The following is a 21,085-nucleotide window of genomic DNA, read 5'->3' as shown; positions in this document are numbered from 1 at the left end:
AAGATTCACAAGGACACCTTAGTGTCCTCACATTGATGAAAACTTGAACTTCAACAATAGAGTGCACTACGTGTTAGCCTCATTGGAAGCATTCTTGATTCATAAAACCCATTCTTTACACATCTCACAACTTTGGGAGCATCATGAGTTCACGAATCTTTTATGCTTGGTTAGGGTGTATCAATTGCACCTTGGGGTTATCGTGTCCAATGGAACAAAGATTCACGCACTTGCATTTACTTCAAATGATTGAAATTATATCTTTTGTTACTTTTCATTCGTTTCTTCATACAACTCTCTTGCTAACAAGTGATTTGTGTGTTTGGTTTAGGGAAACAAAAGTTTGGAAAGATCAATGATTGCAACCATTTGTGTAAAATAAAGGTGCAAGCATTGCCACTACACAATGTCACAGAAGCTCCTCTGCTCATTGACTACTGTTTTGTGGAAAAAGGACTACTTTGAATAGCAAGCTATTTTTTTGAACACAATTAGTTATCCTTTTTTTGAGGCCTCGCTACATTCCACTTGTGGTGGCATTATACAACTGCACTTTGGGCTTTACGTTGATCCCTTTATCTATATTTGGCAATGAGCTTGCCTTTCGTTGGTTTATAATTTACTCTTTGCATCATGCTTTGTGAGATCCTTGCAATTTTGCGCCTAGCTTTTATTTGGACATCCTTTTACTCTTTGCATCGTGCTTTGAGAGATCCTTGCAATTTTGCGCCTAGATTTTATTTGGAAATAATGAATGTTGAAGTTTATGTTCTTATTAGCACAACTTTCCTTTGAAAAGTAATTTTGTTAAGGAAAAACTTTTGATCAGCAAAAATGTGAAGCTCGCGAGGCTATGCATTGATTCACACTGCGCGAAGCGCCATAGCGGGTGTGACCAGCTAGCTATAATAATCAACCTAAACCCGGATATTTAATTAGTACATAATCATTTTACCTCTTGGAAAAAAGATTTTCCAGGCGTGTCCTAACGTGAAAATTCTCGGACTGATGATTCGACCGAATGCTTAAGTGGACAATAGTGACATACGCAAGTGAAAGGGAGAGAGAGAGTCCAGAGAGAGAGAGAGAGAGTCTGGTCCGTGATCCGGCAACCACCGAGGAATACTTGCACACAATGCGATCATCATTATGCAGATCATGCTCCAGGCTCAATGCCGCCGGACGTCCTGACAGACAATTTTCACCATAGCTTGGACTGCACTTCTTCTTCCACCATCTTGTCATGGCGAGTCCTCTCCATGGCTCCTGCTCCTGCGCCAGCCCTCACCTCCTCAGCTCCAGAACGCGCACGCGCTTCTCTCTTCCCTTCAACAACAAGATAACGGCGGCTCCTCTGTGCGATGATCGGCTGCAAAGGACACCGCGCTGTTGCCGTGTCGCCTCAATGATCGTATGTGGATGGCCATTTTTCGCAGTTTTGCATGCTGCACGATCTTCCCCTTGCATTTTGTAGTCAGCTTTGAGTCTGTTAATTTGAATGATACTCTCCCTTACATTCTGTTGTTGCCTTTGAGTCTGTAATTGTTCGCAAGATGATTGTTAGGAAGCATCTGTCGCTTAAACAGAACATCTCTCAATATTTAGTATCAGTGGAAGGTGGGGCTTCTTAACCAGTCCTTCAGAAAAATGGTTACATGTACCATTGCCACTCGGTTAAGTGCTACAATCAAGAGCGGTGCGATTTGGTCATGTGATGATTCTATATGTCTAAGTGTTAATACACTTTCTAGATTTATGGCTCTGCAAGACCCCTGGGCCTGTAAATCTATGTGCTGCCATGGCTCGAATACAACAAGCTTGAAAGTAGCCCCCAATCTTTGATGGCTGCATTTGCAAAAACTCAAAGAAGGCAGATGCTTTGATTTCATGCGATTCTCCTTTGCATTGAACATTTGCATACACTTGCATCTTGTTCATCCTACACCTTGGCCACGGAGAGGACATCAACAAAATCCGAATTCTTCAGGCTCATTTTGCATTCTTCAAGGTTTATGCTCCACCTTATGAGAGCTTAACCTTGCTTGAAGGTTAATTTGTACAATGCCTTGCTCCACTCGGACCGACACTAGGTTTGCTTATGTCAGTAGAATTGCATCTTCACCTTAACTTCTCCACCACTTCTCACATGGTAACTTGGTCATTCCAACATTTATGTGTATGGCAAGTCCTCATTGTGCCCACTCCACAAGCTGTCAGAATCGCTCACCATGGACTTTCTTGGATGACTGTCTGTTAAGAACAGTAGGGCTGCAAACAGTTGCCAACTGGCAGGAACTTCCCTGGAAGGCCTCAATTGGTTCAGATGAGTTTGGATTGATGTTGTCCTGGTCAAATACAGGTGGCAGCAAGAGTTTGGACTGATGTTACCCAGGTAGCAGCAGCTCGAAATGTAATCAAGAACTGCACTTGATGCTGATCAGGACCTCTGTTTTGCACCTTGCCAAGTTAGGGATGCTGTCAGGGATGGAAAGGCAGAGGTTACTAATTACAAGGCAGAAGCAACCCTCCACTTTTTTGTGACAGAATTGCTCCACCAGTCTGGAAGAACTTGGGGCTTTGATATGATGTCAGAAATGCACAGCAATGGACCACTCCCATGTTAGAATTGTGTGCAGAAGCAGTAGAATGGATTTCTAGATACTAGGTAGAAGGTGATGAGTAAGAAGCTCACTTGAATAGTTGGCAAAAGCTGACATAAATGAGCGAGCACATTAGTCAGGGTGCTAAAGAGTGGGAAACTCACCCTAGTGGGATGAGGGGCCGACTTGCTCGAAGAGTAATGTGGCTATGGCTGCTGCTTCTACCATTTATTGTATTCTTAGGTTTGACTTGAGATTATATTAGTGTTGGCTAGGCAAATTGCGCCGCATGGGTCAATGTTTTGGGATAGAAAGATTGAACTAGAGACAAGGCTGAAGTGTCATGAGGATGTGAAATTTTGATGCTTTGCTTAGCATTTGATTAGGGTAAAGGGGCTAATTACGAAACAAGTGCCAGTAATGAAACACATTCTAGACACTAGCAGGGCCTAGTTATTAAACACTTTGTATGTATTTACAACACAAAAGCATGCAGGGTGTGATTGGATTACATGAATGTGGCTACTCTCTCTGTGCAAGATAGTGGTTCAAACCCTCGTTTTACCATGGGACCAACCTTGTTAAATGTGTGGCTACCATTCGTCAATATTTGGAGGTCCGTGCTTTTAGGTTTTTTCAAACGTGATACCATTTTTAAAATTTGGGACATTGCTAATGCCCATCACAAATGCAACGATTTATTTTGTTGATTTGCCTTGACATCGTGAACAAGTCTAGAGGAAAATACCAACAGATTGATTAGAGTGTTGTCCATCAACTTAACTGTTTCAGTATTGGCCCGTCTACCCTAAGTGTTAATCAAATGTGCAAATGTGAGATGCACATGTGATGTGCAAGTTAGATATTTCAGAATCATGGGCCAAGGACCTTGAGAAGACTACGGGTCTCAAAGGCCAACGTTGTATTAAGTGATACTCGATAGGTACTAGATGGTACTTGGTGTCAGATTTTGGCTTAGAAGATTTTATTAGCCATGTTAGTGGTGACATTAGGGACTAGGCATTAATTAATTAGTTAATGTCAGTTTAGAGCTAATAAATGCTTAGGATTTCTTGGATTACAAATTGTCCTAGGCTATTTAATTATTGGCTATTAAAATAAAAATTTCGAGAAAAAAATAATAATTAAATAATTTTCAGTATTAATATTCTAAAAATTAATTTAAGTAGCTTGAAAATTGCTGAAAAATGCAATTAGAAGATTGCCACTTGGCAAAACTTGCCTATGCAAGTGAGGGAAAGGCTATTAGAGGCTATTGGAGTCTCATTCTAGCATTGTGGAGGTCGGGAGAGGAAGGGGAGATCTGCTCTTGCGATTTCCCAGCTATTGGAGATCAGCCCAGCCACTAGAGGCTGTAAAAGGGTTGCCTCCAATCGATCAGGAAGCCATTAGAGGTAGGTGACAGTCCCTGTAGGCTGTCTACAGGGAGGTTACAGCAAGTTTGGGGCCCACAAGGGAAGGTGACTGCGTGTGGGGTTCTTGTTGATGGTGGGTCATAGTTAATTAACCATTCACAGCAAGATAGCATTAAATTTCAGCCAATTTTGGTGACGTAACTTTGAAATTTCTCTCTCTCAAGCTTCCTTTCTATTCTTTGAGCCAATTCATAGCTTCTCTCAAAAGATCTTAGCAAAATTCAGTCCCAAGAGGGTGGAATTGAAGAATTTCTATTGCTGAACCTAATTTACAACAAAAATTAGGGTTTACTAATCACCTTGGAAAGAGTGCTCAAATTTTAGAGCCTAGTACTTGAAATTCAGCACTTGAAATATAGGGATCTCAAAGAATTTCAAGAGGCTAGCCAGCCAACATTAAGTTGGGGGAAGAATTTGTAATCTAGGCAGTAGATTGAAGCCCAATCGCCAAGCAAATCAAGGGCAAAACTTGATTTGAAGGCTTGCTAGTTGCTATGGACTGCTAGAAGTATTGAAGGAGATCAAGCTAGATCTTAGTGTATCAACCTTTAACAATATACTTTAAAGAAATACCACAAGGGATGTCAATTTTGGGGCCGTGTTTAAAATGACACACAATCTTGAACATTTGGATACTTAAGGTTGCATTTTGTTCATCCTTAACCTTGGCCATCGATAATCATCAACAAGATCCTAATTCTTCAGGTTCATTTGGTATTCTCTAGAACTAGCTTTACCTTGTGAAAGCTTAACCATGTGTGAAGGTAAACTTGTATAATGTCTTGTGTAAAGAAAGACTCAAGCATAGAAGATAAATGCAAGTATATGATAAAACACAAAGGAAAGAAATACTCGAGTATAGAAGATAAATGCAAGTGTATGAGAGAACACAAAGTTAGATAAAAGAAGAATGAATGAATGAATGCTGAATGTTGTAAACACACTTTGCAAGGGTAAATACAAAACCTTGAACCTCAGTCTCTCAGAATGGACTGAGATAGAGATGAATTGGAGAGTGTATCATACTCTAAACAAATCTTGAAACACTGCAGGTAAAGACTTTGTATGCAACCATAGCTGCAAACGCAGATTAGGATGAAGAATCTGTCTGCATTAGGCTAATAGGAGGTAGTGGTAGGAGGGCGGCTTGCAAGGAGAAAAAATGCTACGTAGACAGCTTTGAAATAGTGGGCAGCAACCAGAGGATGACGAAGATGGTGTGGGTAGCTGCTGCAAATTGCAAACACGACCTTTTGTTGTCCATGATAATGATGGTGACAGCTGCTATCTGCATGTACAGGGCTATGTTTGCTGCTGCTAGACACCTTCAGAGGTTGCTTGTTATGCTTTGGGATCCATCAGAGTACAACACACTCTTTTGCTCATACTCTTTGCCCCGACTCTAGAGTCAGGAGTTTGGGAGTTGATATTTCACCTAGCATGTGTTTGCTGTGTTAGGCATTGTATTAATTCACTATTCAGATTTATTTCATCTTCTGTGTTCATTGTCTTTGTATTACCCTAATCCTAATTGTGTTCCTTATTAATTTGTGAGTTTATTGTAACAAACCTTTTGTATACCAATTATTACCAATACATATTGGCTTAATGATTCCAAATTAATTTGATGGTCATGTACTTTGAAAGGCGATTTGTTATTTAAGTTTTTCAAAATATGATTGAATGTTCATCTTTCTATTTAAGGGTGGCCAATGGCCACTCTATAATTATACTTGGGTTGTCATTGACGAGATGCCCAAGAGAAATTAAAAGTTTTGGTTGGGCGGTCTGATTGACGAGAAAGCTCAATGACTAAGACTTTTATACTCAGATAGTCACATTGACTAGAAGCCTATATAATGAATGGTTTTAGAAAGTGAAGCCAGATGCTTATGATCGAATAAACAAACCATGGACCGGTGAACCTATATAATGAAGCTCTCCAAAATCTAAAGTTGGTAACTCCTAAAATTTAGGAGGTTACTATTTTTGTTTTCAGCAGCTATCTCAAATTCCTAACCATTTGAGAGATTTTAGAGTAGAAGGTTTGGAAGCTTCTTTCTCTAGAAAAGTGACACATGGCATCTTAAAGAGGACATAAGTCATTTTGAAGAGACAGTGTCTCTACACTTGCCATTTTCAGCAGATACTCGTCATTTGCAATCTCTACTTTTCACTTTTGAGCACTCAAGCCCCATATCTATATATCGAGGTCTCTCTTTTCATTTGGAACAAGCTCTCATGCTAAAATTTTTGCCACATGCCTTGTCCTCTTCTATCTATCTCTCATCTAAGAAACACTTTCTTCTTAGCTTGATCTAATCCAAGCACTAAAGAAGAAAATCAACTTGCTGCCCGGAGTTTTGTAGAAATTAGGGTTTCAAAACCCTAATTTTCGGAATTGCAGAAAATCAGCCCTTTTATATATGGTTCAGGCAATTGATGCCCGTGGTTTTGTTTCAGTAAATTCCAAAAAAGAGGGAGGGGTCAATTCTCCTCTCAACATGGTGTTGACTCTTTTCTCTCCCTCTTTCTCTCTCTCTCTCTCTCTCTATATATATATATATATATATATATATATTCTAATTTTCATGGTGATAATTGATTAAGTTGGTTAAGTTCAAAGTATTGTCATTCTCACATTCTTCCCTACACTTACATTGCTGTATGATTGTGTTTATATTCTGTAGTCGAGCATTTCGGGTTAGGTGGCAGTAGTTGAAGGTGAGTAGCAGTCTTTGCTAGATGGGTGGTAGCTCTTGAGGATGGGCGGCAGCACCAGTCTAGCTAGGTGACAGCAAAAAGGAGAGCTGGCACAAAATGTGGAAATGAGGGATGAAAATGGGAATGCTCATAACATGTTCTTTTACACTGTAAAAAATAATGACTTTTTTCATCAGTAACTTTTTTTTGGGTTGTTTTTATGGAGTCAAATTATGTAACGTGTTCGCTTGACCACTTGTGGAACATGTCTTAGTAGCCCATCGGGAGGGGAGTCTAGAAAGCGCCACTTGGCACTCGCAAGGAACGTCACAGGGTTTGCGATCTAGGTCTTCCGGAGTCTGCCCCGAAGCGGAGGTATCCGGCCGTTCCCACTTAGGACCGACCTGAAGTGAGGGTTTCTTTCCTATCAGCCAGGTCTCTAGGAATTACCTAGTGTCGAGCTTCAGATGACCCACTTTGAGTAGGAACAACAGAGTCGAAGCAGATCTATGCTGCACTTGGTTCAAAGAGAATGGGAAATAAGAGGGATGCACCGCTCAACCTCTCTGCCCGTAGGGCATAGTCCCATTCCGGTCCCCTAAAACGACATGAATCGGGTTCTAACTTAACAATATCTAAAGTCATCCGACGGTAAATCCTTGTGAGAAGCCTCCCAGTTCTCTGGGACCACCCAGCCGTAGGATGGACCCGTCGGGGGATTCCGTCCACCCACTTACCTTGATAGCTTTAGTTGTCTAATTAGGTTCTACCACATTTATGTGTGACATTTAAAATCAGCTTCATTAATTAAGTCTTTTAGGGCACAGAGTTCGTTTACGTAATTTACAACACATACACAAAAACAAAACAAGCAGTCCTTTTATCAAACAAGTTCCTTAACTTATCTTTAAGTTAATCTTTGTCTCCTGCCCATACAGGAGAATTATGTATTTCTTCTGTCCAACAGAAGTACCCGGTCCAAATCACATGGCACCGAAATTTCCATCCTTTATCTAGAATAGGATCTTCCAACGTCCTAGATATTGGGCTCACGGGGATCTTCAACTCCATTCTGGACAGGTAAGGGGTGTCCAGAGCTCCACTTGACTCACAAGCGGTCTAGGAGTGAGATGCCATTTCCATGGTTGGCCTTTTTACCACTCGACCATCGGCCTGTGAATCGAGCAGTGCCCTCTTGGGATAATCCGCGATGTGATCTTGGAGATGATCCACGCGTGCAAAATATCATTCTTTAATTAATCCAATTAAAATTCAAGCACAATCAAAGCAATCAACCCTAATATCATATTCTAGAAAAACATTCATTTATTCCCATGGCAACTTGTCATTATAGACCCTTGCCATGCATTTGCCATCAACACAAGCCTTGGAATATTTATCCAAATCACAATGCAAGAATCCCTTGATTGAAAGAAAAACATTTTGGGTGTTGTTCAATCAACCAACAAAACTTATTGTATTTTTCCCAAACAATAAAATAATAGATGCGACAATAATTCCATCGCATATTCGCTCTCCCTCTTGGGGCCAAAGAGTAGAATTTACTTAATATTCCCTCCTTTATCCTAAGGCATATGCTAAAGGTTCCAATACTATACATGACGTAAGTCCTATCATTCCAATGCAAATTAATCAATCTAGCAAGAGCATTTATGCCTCTTCTCTAAGTGACAATTATCTTTTAGCATTTTCCTACTATGCAACATTTTTTCTTGGCTTTATCTTCCTTTCTCCTAAGGCAAGGAGTCACATGTCATCGATGTAAAGTTTACATAATCTCTCCCATGTATGTACCGTGTATATGCATTTGCAAACTTTAAACAATATTATCCTCGATAAAGATTAATCAAAGACTCATCGATGCTCAATACTTTAGTGTCCTATATGTTGCTTATGCTATGCATGGATTCATCACATAGCAACTAGGTGCAATTTAACTCCCTTTGATACAAGCACTTCACAAACTTCATCTTTGAATATTTGAGATGCAATTTATCATTTTTAATGACCTATTCTAGCACCACAAGGTACGGGGCCTAATGTATCTCTGATGCTCAGATCATAAATCTGATGGTTGCATTGGTTCCAAAAGGGGCTAAAACCCCAAGACGCTTCGTCTTGGTTAGAAAGCTCTTAGTTCACTCCTCCTTTTCTCTGTTCCAAGTGCTATCTACTGCCTGTAGACTGCGATTGCGGCGCGTGCGATTTTGCTTGTCACTTTTCTTTATTTCTCTTTTTATAAAATCTCCAAAACTAACTAAAACATCACTTGTCTTTTCTTTTAAATGACTTTTAGTTCTATCTTTTTAGGATAATATCTAAAATATAATAGTTTTTTTTCCCTCCCAAGAATCTAATATTTTTGGAGCATTCAAACTATACACATTAATACTAGTGATTAATATGGCTTATAAGTCCCGTTCACATTGTACTTTTCGTGAAGGGTGGCTACGGTCCTTATCAATCTGAGAAAATTGTTAGATTTATGACTCTTGATTTTGTTTAAAAATATATTTTTAATTGAATGAAAATTATTAGCTATTAATGCTAGTCAGTTTTTACCTTAGTTAGTCTTTAGTTAGTAATCTAACTAACTAACTTTCGAACTAACCAACTAACTTTTATTGTGTGGAAATATTACAAATTAGGTCAAAATGCATAGTAATTTTACATTGATTGAGGCCTTTAATCTTACTTGCTCAGAAGATGCCTAGTTTGCTGAACTGAATCTGAAATGACATCATCTTTGAGGATTGAAGACTAAACTGGCTCATTGTATGTGTGCCACATTGGCATTTTGTCTGATAAAAAGGACTCGAAGACTATCTTCTGAACACTGACAAAATATCCAGTGGACCTGATTATTACACTAAAATGTCAGATAAATACATAAAATACCTAAAGATACTACATACATCCAAAAATTTTGGAATTTACTGGATCTGAAGCCACGCCAGTTTGCATTATCGATCTTTGATTGTTAGAGTTTTGAGTTTTGCTAGAGCTGATTGCAGTTGATTGTTATGTGTGCATGCTGTCATCAACTCAATTTAAAATGATGTTGATGGAGTTTCCTTCTCTTTTAGTAAGAATTTTGAAGTACTTTGTGAAACCAGTCTTTATGAGTGCAGTTGTATTGAGGTCATTTCATTCGATCGAAATGGTTACCAAAAAAAGCCTTCTTATTTGAAGCCTTTGTGGGTTCCATGCATGTAAAAGAAAGCCTATTTAGCCCTCTGCTTTTGTCAAGTAGAAGTGAAAGAACTTGCGTTGCCAGCATCACAGTCATGATTTGTTTTCCTGCTCCTTGAGGACATACTTTCTTAGTCTTTTGGCATTTGTATTGCTCTGCACAATGATTACAGGTTTTCTCTGCAATGACCAACAGTAATGGGGCAAACTGGTGGAAGAAGGATGGAGGACCAAACATGATGGATGTACATTCAGCCACAGAACTCACAGATGCAATTGCTTCAGCTGGTGACAAGCTTGTAATTGTAGAGTTTTATGCAACATGGTGTGGCTCTTGCAGGGCTTTATATCCAAAGGTAAAAGCATTGCCAGGAAAGCCATACAGAAGTGTTTATAGCTATGATAAGTTCTATTAATGTCATAGAAACGGCTTGACATTGGCTTGTAGAGCCATATTATGAATGTGATATTAACAAGTCCTTTGAAAAGATTTTGAGTGCCTTAATTAATCAATTGAAATTAATTTATGTGGCTTTAGTGCAGCTCTGCAGGATTGCAGCTGAACATGCAGACATGCTGTTCTTGAAGGTTAACTTTGATGAAAACAAGCCATTGTGCAAGAGCCTAAATATCAAGGTCTTACCTTACTTTCATTTTTACCGAGGTGCTGAGGGGCTGTTGGATGCTTTTTCTTGTTCTATCAGTAAGGTAATGCATTAATGAATCTTTCTGTGGATGTATTCCATCAGTGATTTGCTGTTGAGTGCCTGAATTTTCTTTCTTAGGAGCCTGTGATGTTCTCTTTGAACAGGATCTTCATGGTCCATGTTTGTGTTGGAGAGTTATTGGCATGAGCCTATGGTGTAATTGGTGCAGTATTTAAGCTTCATTGCAGTTGAGTGTTGAATAGTTTACTTGAAGGAAAGCATATGAATCTGCAGTTGATTAGTCTACTACAATGTGATTAAAGAGCACTATTTTACATGTACTCTTGTATGCTTGGAGGACCAATGTGAAAATGATTCTAATGTCAAAGGTTCAAGAGTCCTAGGTATCTCAATGGCTACTTGAGATCTGATTGATTGAGTCTTTATCAACTGAGTGGTTGAATGACTTTGAAATGTTTGTGCTCTTGTACTTGTGTGCCTCTGTTGGTTTTTACCTTCTCTCTCTCTCTCAAAGAGTAATTGTATTGATTACCAAAAAACACAAAATACAAGCGGACAATATGACAATAGCTACAAATGAAGTATTGCTAACAAGGGGAGCGAGGAAACCATAGTATGCCAAGAAAGCAAATAAGCCCTAGGAATAATGTTTGCAAGTTGAATGATGTCAAGCTGCCAATGAAGAAGACCTCTCAATTGGGCAATGTAACTGTGCACTCTAGAAGGAGAATAAAAAATGAATGCATCTGGGGTAGTCCAGATATGCCAGTAGCCCTAGTAACACAGAAAGTGAAAAAAACCTTCATATGTGGCAGCAAAGAGTTTGTTAATTTTAGTTTTCCAAAAACCTAGTCCTCCATACGTCTAGTCCCATGGATGCATGGAGGGCTGACCCATGGCACCAAATACAGACGAGAAACCAAACCTTTCTCGTGATTGGGCAAGAAAGAAATTGATGATGAGAGGTCTTTTCACTTGTTGTGTAAAAAAAGCAACAACAATTGAAATACTACAACTTGATAGTGTAGAAGCAAGGGGAAGACCACTCACCAACATTCTCCAAATAAATACTCTGTATCGGAAAGTTGTTTTATTAAGCCAGCCCACCATTACCAGAGATTTCCACCAAGCTTTGCCCTTGTGAAAATCCCTAGTGTGATTACCCTTCAGTGAGCCTGCCAATTTTGATCTCTAATAAGCAAATGATATATTTGATTTATTGTCTAACAACAGTTAATTATCCAATCATGCCAAGGGCTATCTCGATTTAAGGGGGGAAGGGCTGTAAAACATGCAAGGAAGCTGAAATGGTTTCTCATAAGTGATGATAGCCTTTGGGAACATGAAAAAAGCTTTGAAGTGATCAAAAAGACATGACAATGGGATGTGTAGACAAAAGCAGATCAGCAACAATAATCAGCCCAAGCCTTGCCATTGTATTCAACATGGCTCTCACTTGCTATTTGCCTTCCCATGAAACAAGCCTTGAAGCAGCCAACAATTCACCTTGTGAAGAATTAGCTTGTAAGTGCTTATTAGGAGGATGCCAAGAAGACTTTGCAAGCACCATTTTCCAAGAATGGAACAAATGAGTCAATAGTATTGAGGATTTGAGATGAGCAAGCTGATCAGCATTAATAACATGCAACCATGGAGCTTGGATTTGGGTATTTCCATGCAAGATGCTTTGATCTTCAAGATAGAATCTTGCAATAGAAACCCAAGGCTGCTGTTCAACGCGTGTGTGTCTCCACACCTAAAATAGGTCCATTCCCCATTCTTTTCAAGGTACATATATGATTCCAAGAGATCCAAGAGATGCCCAATTGTGTAGAGTCCTTCTAGAGCATGAAGTAAATAGATTGAGTGATCTCCAACAAACTAGATTTTGACTAAGAAAGTAGTGGCAAATAAGAGGAAATGATTGCCACCATGATGTCTAGGCTACTTTAAGGTGTATATGAAAAGGCCATGCTTGTGATTTCCAATATACAAACTTATCAACAATACGTGTGAAGATCCATTCAAGCAACATTCTACCCCAAGAGGGATAGATCAAATGTATCAAAGTAGTGCCCTTAATTACCACCTCTCCTTGCCAACCCAATATTTGTATGTCTCATTTTGTGTGACTAATAAGAGTAGATAATATGAAGCCCTAAAACAAGTGCAAACAAGTCCCATATCTCCATTGCTTTATGAAGATTATCTTTGTCAGGCTTTTGGAATATGAACACATCATTAGCCAAAGCTTGTCCAATCACATGTTGCATTGAAGGAAGGGACAAGCCCACCACATTACCATTTGCAGCCAAATGTGACGACATTGTCAACATAGGATAGGTGGCCGGAGCAAAGAACAAAGGGCTCAGAGGGCAGCCTTTTCTAATAGATCTAACTCTGGAGGAAGAATCTGTGTTAATAGTGTAAATCAAGTGAGATGTTCTAGGACCAAATCCCATCTTTCACATGAATTGAGCTAAAAAAGACCAATCTAGATAATTGAATGCTTTTTCAAGGTCTGGCTGAATCAATACCAATTCTTGATTTGTATGATGTAGATAATCAATCCCCATTTTCACATTCAGGATTTTATGCATAATATTTCTCCCTTTGATAAATCCATATTGAGTAGGATGCACAATATCAAGAAGGTGCTCATCCAATGTATTAGCCAACACTTTTGTAAAATCTTATGCATGTTGCCTATCAAAGAAATAGGTCTTCAATGCTTGAGAATTGAAAGTGACAACACTTTTGGAATCGATTTTATGACACCCTCTTTCCAAGAGGCAGACATATTTCCTATCTCTCAAACTTTGTGACACATAATGGTCAAATATGCTGCCAATTGATCTGCATGTCTCAAAAATCTTATGGGTGAGGCCATCCCAACAAGGGCTTTCATCTTTGGGTAAATGCAATAATGCTTCCATTACCTCATCCTCAGATATGTCAACATCTAACTTTTCCGCTATATCAGGCAGAACCTTGTCCTTGACCAACTCATAAAAGATAGAGCAAGTTGTGATTTTGTTCGAAGTAGGTGACTACGATCCAACTATATCAAGCAAAACCTTGTCTTTGACCAACCCATAAAACATAGAGCAAGCTGTTGTGAATCTGTTTGAAGCGGGCGACTATGATACAAGCAAATCCATAAAATAATTGCTACATGTGTATGATAGCTGGCGGATCAGTAACCATTTGACAACTAGTGTTTTGCAGCCTCACTATATTCTCCCTTGCAAAAGAGGCATGCAAACTATGATAAGATCTATGAGTTTGGCATGTATTATCTTTGTAAGTCCTCCAATAATGCATCAATCTTAGCTTGCTGATAGCACTAAAAGCTGAAAACTATTATTGAGCCCTGACAATCGCATAGAATTAGAAAACAAGAGGTGATTATTTGGTGAATCCGCCAAAAGAGAACACACCAATCAACAAGCTATTTTGCAGTATTCAATCTTTGTCTATGAACTGTAGCATGATGGATTTTGTGCTGTTGGGCAACTCTTGGCACATTAGAGACTAACAAATCAAAAGGGGTAGTCCCTTCACGTGGAAGAACCAGTGTAAATTGATGCAACAACTGTGTCATGGAACCATTAGATCCTTCATGTTGGAGGAAGAAAGAATTAAAACACAATGGCAGTTGACTCAAATAATGCCTAAAATTATAAATAGGTTGTTTAAGCATCTCGAGTACCAATGGGAAATATTTTGAAAGCACATAATGTTGCAAAATCTTGCCAAAACCTTTGGCAAGTACAAATCATCATGCATGACATATATGTGATCCAAACGACTCCAAGTTTCGAAGTGTTACATAGAATGAAACTTATAACCATGATCAAATGGGGACAGCCAAGACTCAAGGTCCTACTTCAATACCATTGATGCAAAAAAATTCTAGTCTTGATATTCAGGTGCGTCCATCCAACCATATCTAGAGGTGGAATGGGAAGGATCCACACACATTAAAATCTCCTATTATAAGGCCTGGGCTTCCAAGTGAAAGACATGATTGTTGTGATAATTCATGATTGTGAGAAACATTATTCGGGGCATATACACCAACCAGCCATAAAATTTCACCATCACACAAAGTATAATAGATAAGATACAACATAAATGAAAGTGTCCTACTAAGTCAAACAGTGCATAACAGACTCCACTAATCAAGTGACGCTATATCTTTGCCAGCTGTAGGTAGGTGTAACAAACTAAATATAATAAGTGATAAGTCAGTGGCCATGTGAGTATCATAATGACCACCAACGTGGTAAGTGTAGACGTGCGGATCTATCTAGCCAGGTGGTTCATCATCAATGTCCGCACGTGTTGAGCTTGCCATCTCAACAAGAGCAATATACTGTTGATTCGGACTTTACTAATGTTTATGATCAACTTTGCAAATGGCCAGAGGCACGAGCACTTTGTGCTTAGAGATGGATTTTCGATGATGTATGGATGGTTGTTTGTCATAAAGTAGTTGAGGCCTAGAGTTACCATTGAAAGTCATGCTCCTCCATATGCAGGACACAAAGGTATTGATGCCATAGTAAAGGCAGTGAAGCATTTTTTTAATTGCCCAGGTTTGAGGCATGATATAGAGTAGTTTGTCAGGACATGCATCGTATGTTAGAAGGTAAAGCATGATAGGCAAAAGATGTTGGGCTTGTTGCAACCCTTATCTATTCTAGACAGGCCTTGGCACAACATTGCAATGAACTTTATTTTTGAGCTTTCTAGGACACCTATAGGGAATGATGGGATATTGACTATCATTTGTAGGTTTAGCAAACAAGCCAATTTCATTGAGAAAGAAAATAAAGGCTGATCATATGACACGATTGTTTTTGCAACATATCTTTAAGTATCATGGTATGCCAAATTTGATCGTTATTAATTGAGACCCTTGGATGACCAGTTTATTTTGGAAGGGGTTGTTTGAGAAGATGGATAACACGTTGGAATTCTCATCATCCTTCCATTTGCAGTTAGATGGTCACTCTGAGGAAGCCTATTCTATAGTATTGGATCTTTTGAGGTGCTATGTTTTAGACCACAAGATATAGTGGGAGCAGAACTTGCCATTAGCTGAGTTTGCATATTATAATACAATGTATAGTTCCTTTGGCAAAGCTCCATTTAAGGTGGTTGATGGTGGCAAGAAGGAACCACCTATCTTGCAAACTAAGGATAAGGTCTTTGAGGTTGATCATTATGTGGAAAACTTGGATGCAGCCTATGCAAATATAAAATATACACTTCAGAGATCACACGAAAAGAAAAAGAAGACATTTGATTGCCATAGATATGCTTTGCAGTTTGTAGAGGATGATTATGTATTGTTGTGTTTTGAAAAGGCAGGGCTAAAAAAGACAAACAAAAGAGAGAGGTTGTATCTCAAGTTGAGTATGAGATACTATGGGCCCTTCCAAGTGTTGGAGAAGATGAACAATGTGTTATATCGGTTGAAATTATTTTCACATTGGTGGATACACAATGCCTTTCATGTTAGTTTGTTGAGGTCTTTTTGCGGGGATGTGCTAGAGGATAAATTTGTTGAAATTCAGCCTAAGGTTGAGGGGCTGGATGAGATATTGGTACCCAAGCAGATTTTGGCATATAAGGAAAGATAGGTTAGAAGTAAAGTTTCCAGAATATATGTGGTGAAGTTTTAGAATTATTCACCAATGGATGCAAAATGGATGGAAGAGGATAAATTGACAGATCATTCTTTGTTGTTGCGATTTTATCTAGATGCCTTTCAGTTAGAGCTGACTTCAGTTCAGACTCAGTTAGGGTTAGTAGAGGAGGGGTTCGAAGAATTGCCTAATGCTTAAGGGGAAGATAGCACTCCCACTTCAATTTAGGACAACTCTTGTATATAGTATATCTCGGGTATTTTTAGCATGCATCCAGGGTACTGTGGCGACATCATGTTTGCCATGGAGTCACTACTCAATGTGTTGGTCACTGTGAGATGTATGCAGATGAGTATGGTTGTTACGGCAGCTTTGAGACTATGCTTTTGCATCAGTTTGGGATTAGTTCATCATTAGTTGGTGGGCATGAGCTTTTACCTTAGTTTTGAGATTCAATTCTGACCAGTTTCAGCTTAGTTTTTGATTAGTTTGAGAATCGTTTATGGTCACATTGGGATAAGTTTTACGCATAAGTTTTTGCATCGATTGTTGATCAGTTTTGCAATTAGTTTGTGATCAGTTTAGGGTCACATTTGTAGCAGTTTGTGATCAGTTCTTAGATAATAACGGGATCGGTTTATGATCAGATTATGCTTAGTTTTCAATGGTTTACAATTGGTTCCATGGGCAGCAGCATGTTAGTGAATGCCATTAATAGTTTCAGCCATGATTTATGCTGAGAATATACTTTACTATGGTTGTGAAGTTAGAACAATTGAGAAACATGAGTTCTGAATGCATCCAATGGGTTTCTAGTGACAATTTTGGATTGTTTTTCAGATTTATATCATGTTTATGCTTGCTAGAAATTTTTAGCAAGTTTGGGGCATGTGGTATGGTTAGACAACAATGGCCAATGTTGTGATTGTGATGCCTTGTAGAAATTCCAGTATAGTGTGCTTTTCCTTTGGCACAATGCAATGCAATTGAGGATGGCTGCAAGGATTTTAAGGGGGAGGCTTGCCACGGGGATGTGAAATTTTGAGATGCTCTAATCTTGCCAATAACATTTGATTAAGATATAAATCAAATGTGCAAGGTTGCTTAGCACATGTGATGCACATGGTAGTTATTTCATGATAATAGGCCAAAGACCTCAAGGATGCAATAGATGTCAAAGGTAAAAGTTGTGATAAGGTATAACCACTGGGTCTTGGTGGTCAGTTGGTGTTAGTTTTGACCCTAGGATTGTTGTTTGGTCAATGAGTGTCAGTGGTGACACTAGGGACTAGCATTGATTAATTAATTAATGTCAGTCTAAGGGTCAACAGAGGTTGGGGACCACTCTAGGTTACAAATGGCCATGGATGGATACATTTAAGTTTAGGTAGGGGCACAAGGGCTGAAATGAATTTTCAGGACTATTTAATTTTGAAAATTATAATGCTGAAAAATGAGTTTAAAAAGCTGCAACTTCGTAAAAATGCCCATGCAAACTAAGAAAACGTTTTTGGGGGTTGGGTCTAGCTATTTAGTTAGTTTACAACCTATCCATGGTATCTATCTCTTCAGCATATGCTAGACTTGGTGTCACTGAACCCCACTAAATATATGTGTATAAACTTCACATCTCCGACCTCATTGTCATATACCTATATGTACATATATGTGCACACATATGTATATATATATGTGTGTGTGAACATGCGCATTTTGTTTTAAACACATGTGATGACCTAGTTGACTTTTTAACTAAGTTTGTAGCCTGTAAAGCAAGGCAGTCAAAATGGCAAGCAAGAAAACGGGATGCACTAAAAAAAGCGAGTGAAAACACATACACATCATAAGACACGCAAAAAACCAAAAAAAGAGAGAGAGAGAGAGAGAGAGAGAGAGAGAGAGAGAGAGAGAGAGTGTTTACACAATTGTGATGTTGGATGTTGAAAACAGCTGCAAAAGTTGAAGGATGCTATATCTGTTCATAGCACTGAAAGGGGCAGTATTGGGCCACCTGCAGGACTTGAACTAGAAACTGTGGAAACCTCTGGTAGAAACATACCAGACGAAGCAGCTCCAACTGGTACATCAATATAATGATGATTTGGAAGCACCAGGCACTACCTGAGCTGGCTGTGAGTATACTAGATGGAGAATAGGAAGATTTGGTTACTCTTAGCATGCAGTACTGAATCAGCTTTGAGATAGTATGTATACTTTGCCCACTCACCCATATGATCAAGCATAGAAAATGACATGCTCTTTCATGCAATAACCCTCACCATGAGATCAAATAATGCTGTGAGCTGCTTGGTATAGGAGGCATTCAAATGGTTTTACAGGTTTGACCTCCCTTATGACTTTGCACTCTTTCTTTAGAGCAAGGGATTCAAAAAAGTACATATGGAATATATTATCTGCATCAAAGATTTCATATGCTTTATTAATTTCAACAATCTATGTCCTAGAGTGAGGCAAATATTAAAGGCTTCATTGTTAGAAGCCAATGTGTATGCAAGGTCTCACTCGTATCAATACAGGCTTGCCAAAACTACAGAAGGCTGTATGGAAGCTTCCTCCTTAACACATACTTTTTGGCCATTTACTTACTGAGACTCTTACTTGTTGACGAATTGCCTCTGGCCATTTATTTATTAAGACTCTTGAATGAAAACAGTGAAAAGATTGGTCTAAAAATCTACCCATGTGCTGTTGAAGTGACTGAGCCTATTATGTCACATGCTCATGTGACTATCATAGTCCAAGTGACCTAAGACATCGATGGGGTTGCTTTAAAGACGAAATCTTAAAGTCTAGTTGAATTGACAAAGGTCTGTCCTTTGTTTTGCTCTATGAACAATAGGAGAAAAGAGTAGAAAGAGATGTGGAGGATGATTCCTGTTGAAGTCAAGCTGCTGCTCCTTTGAAAATTTCATAAGTGCTTTGTTGCATGTGTTGATGATTTTAAGCCTCACAATTATGTTCTTTCTTTCTTTCTTTCTAGCCCAACATTTATTTGACAAACTGTGGCTCACCTTTAGTACTCACACATCTAGTTTGAATATTAAGTGTAGAGGAAAGAACCTAATAGAGACTTCCCTTAACATGCTCCAGTTGTGGAAATCCAGAAAGGAAATACAACATTTTTTAACAATTTAAGATGAAGTCAATTTTTTTTGCAACTGAATATGTGGGATTGCCAGAGACAAGCCAAAAGACATGATCAGAGCGGCATGTCTCCAAGTCTTGTTCAGTTAGTTCACACTCGAGGCATGTGTGGACATCAGTTGGGAAGACAGTATATTTGTTGTAACAATAATGCAAACTGGTTAAGACTCACTTAGGTGGACCTTGAAGACAGCATAGACTAGGATGTTCCATACAAGGCTTCACTCATTTTCCACGGAGTAGTGACCTTGCTGAAGACACGATATTAAAAGAATTCACAAACTTCAAGGGTCAATATTAGCATTCATTGCAGCATCGTAAGGGCTTGTAGCCACCACAATGCCCCCTTCATAGCCCATCTATGACTACTCCTTGACCTATGGGCAACCAATGCAACATGTATTCAACGAGGGGCACAAAGGGTTAGCTGCGTATTTCAATGCATTAAGTACATTTATTAATTTAAGGCACGTCTCTTGTGTTTATTAATTTAAGACAATTACATACTTAAGATATCAAGGTAGGCATGTCTCGTGCCTATTAATCGGAGAGAATTATGCCACCTCTCAGTCATATATTAAGTATTGTGTGTGGTTAGACAAACTTCAATTTTATAGTTATAGTTTGTGCTTGCACATGCTTTTTTTTTCTCAAAGAATTGTTCCACATATACTCTCACTAACCATATTGAATATTTATACAAGATCAAGCATAATTTTATGTATAAATGGATCGAGGGCTGCTTGTAAGCATTGTCACCACACACGGTTAGCTTTGTACACCAATATCCTTAAGATAAGCAGTCACCTTTGTATTACCTCTTTATTATACATGTATGGTACTTATATTGCATTCACTCTAACCTCCATCTAATATTATTTCATCTAAGCAATACACAACTTCTGTAGGGTGACCGAACTAAATAGTGTATTATCTTTTGATGTAAACTTGCACAATTTGAAAGTATTTCTTGTATCTAACAAGTTGACATGATTTAATGTGTAACAAAGTGACCCGAGCAAATATCCTAACTTTAGGTAAGCATTCTTGGCTTGCCTAATGTTTATATTGCTTTTTTATATCATTGTTGATTTGGAATGGTTTGGAATTTTATGCATATATGTATCGAGGGTTACTTGTAAGCATTGCCATACAAATAGTTAGCTTTGTACACTAGTATGTCATGTGGAAAGAAGCCTTGAGATAAGCCAATCGTCTAGCTTTACAAAATCTTAGGGAGAATTCTATTACTTGTTTAATATACATGTGGTGTTCATGTTGTTGCATGCACTCCTTAGAACCTCCTCCATGCAAGATTCTCATCTAAGCTATGTACAACTTTAATAGGGTTTCCAAAGAAAACAATAGAGTATCAACTTCTCAAGAAACTTGCACAATTGGAAGCATTTTTTGTATCTAACAAGTTGACATGATTTAATGGGCAACAAAGTGACCCAAGCAAATAACCTAAGTATTCTTGGCTTGCCTAATGTGTTAATTGCTTATTGATATTGTTGTTGATTTGGAATGGTTTGTCAATATATGGTGGAAGTCAAGGTCATCTTCATTGTTGGTAAAAAACTAGTGTATAATGTGTACTTATACAAGGGGTTAGGCCCTTTGTCTCTACCCTAATAACCACT

General features: G+C 38.7%; 1 protein-coding gene across 2 annotated transcripts; it reads left to right on the top strand.

Annotated features, from left to right (window-relative positions):
- The first annotated feature begins 1,026 nt into the window (after positions 1-1,026).
- On the top strand, positions 1,027-19,161 carry LOC148019367 (thioredoxin-like 2, chloroplastic). Of its 2 annotated transcripts, none has more exons than XM_087661011.1 (4): positions 1,027-1,411; positions 10,126-10,308; positions 10,496-10,588; positions 18,228-19,161. In XM_087661011.1, exons 1-4 carry the CDS (start codon positions 1,244-1,246, stop codon positions 18,369-18,371), a joined length of 588 nt encoding a protein of 195 aa, XP_087517137.1. In that variant the 5' UTR covers positions 1,027-1,243; the 3' UTR covers positions 18,372-19,161. The 2 variants fall into 2 exon arrangements, with proteins under 2 accessions (XP_087517137.1, XP_087517136.1); XM_087661010.1 differs by having other exon boundaries at positions 1,032-1,411; positions 10,496-10,660; positions 18,228-19,158.
- Positions 19,162-21,085: the final 1,924 nt, after the last annotated feature.

The sequence above is a fragment of the Lygodium microphyllum genome, chromosome 20 (assembly GCF_053477565.2).
Source record: "Lygodium microphyllum isolate KBCC chromosome 20, Lygodium_microphyllum_v1.1.10, whole genome shotgun sequence".
Lineage (NCBI taxonomy): Eukaryota > Viridiplantae > Streptophyta > Polypodiopsida > Schizaeales > Lygodiaceae > Lygodium > Lygodium microphyllum.
This window is presented reverse-complemented; position numbering and strand designations above follow the sequence as displayed.

Coding starts and splice junctions, on each gene's coding strand:
- LOC148019367 (XM_087661010.1), top strand. CDS start 1,244: ATGGCGAGTCCTCTCCATGGCTCCTGCTCCTGCGCCAGCCCTCACCTC. Junction 10,309..10,495: donor GCAGGGCTTTATATCCAAAG/GTAAAAGCATTG, acceptor GCTTTAGTGCAG/CTCTGCAGGATTGCAGCTGA. Junction 10,661..18,227: donor TTTCTTGTTCTATCAGTAAG/GTAATGCATTAA, acceptor TGTTGAAAACAG/CTGCAAAAGTTGAAGGATGC.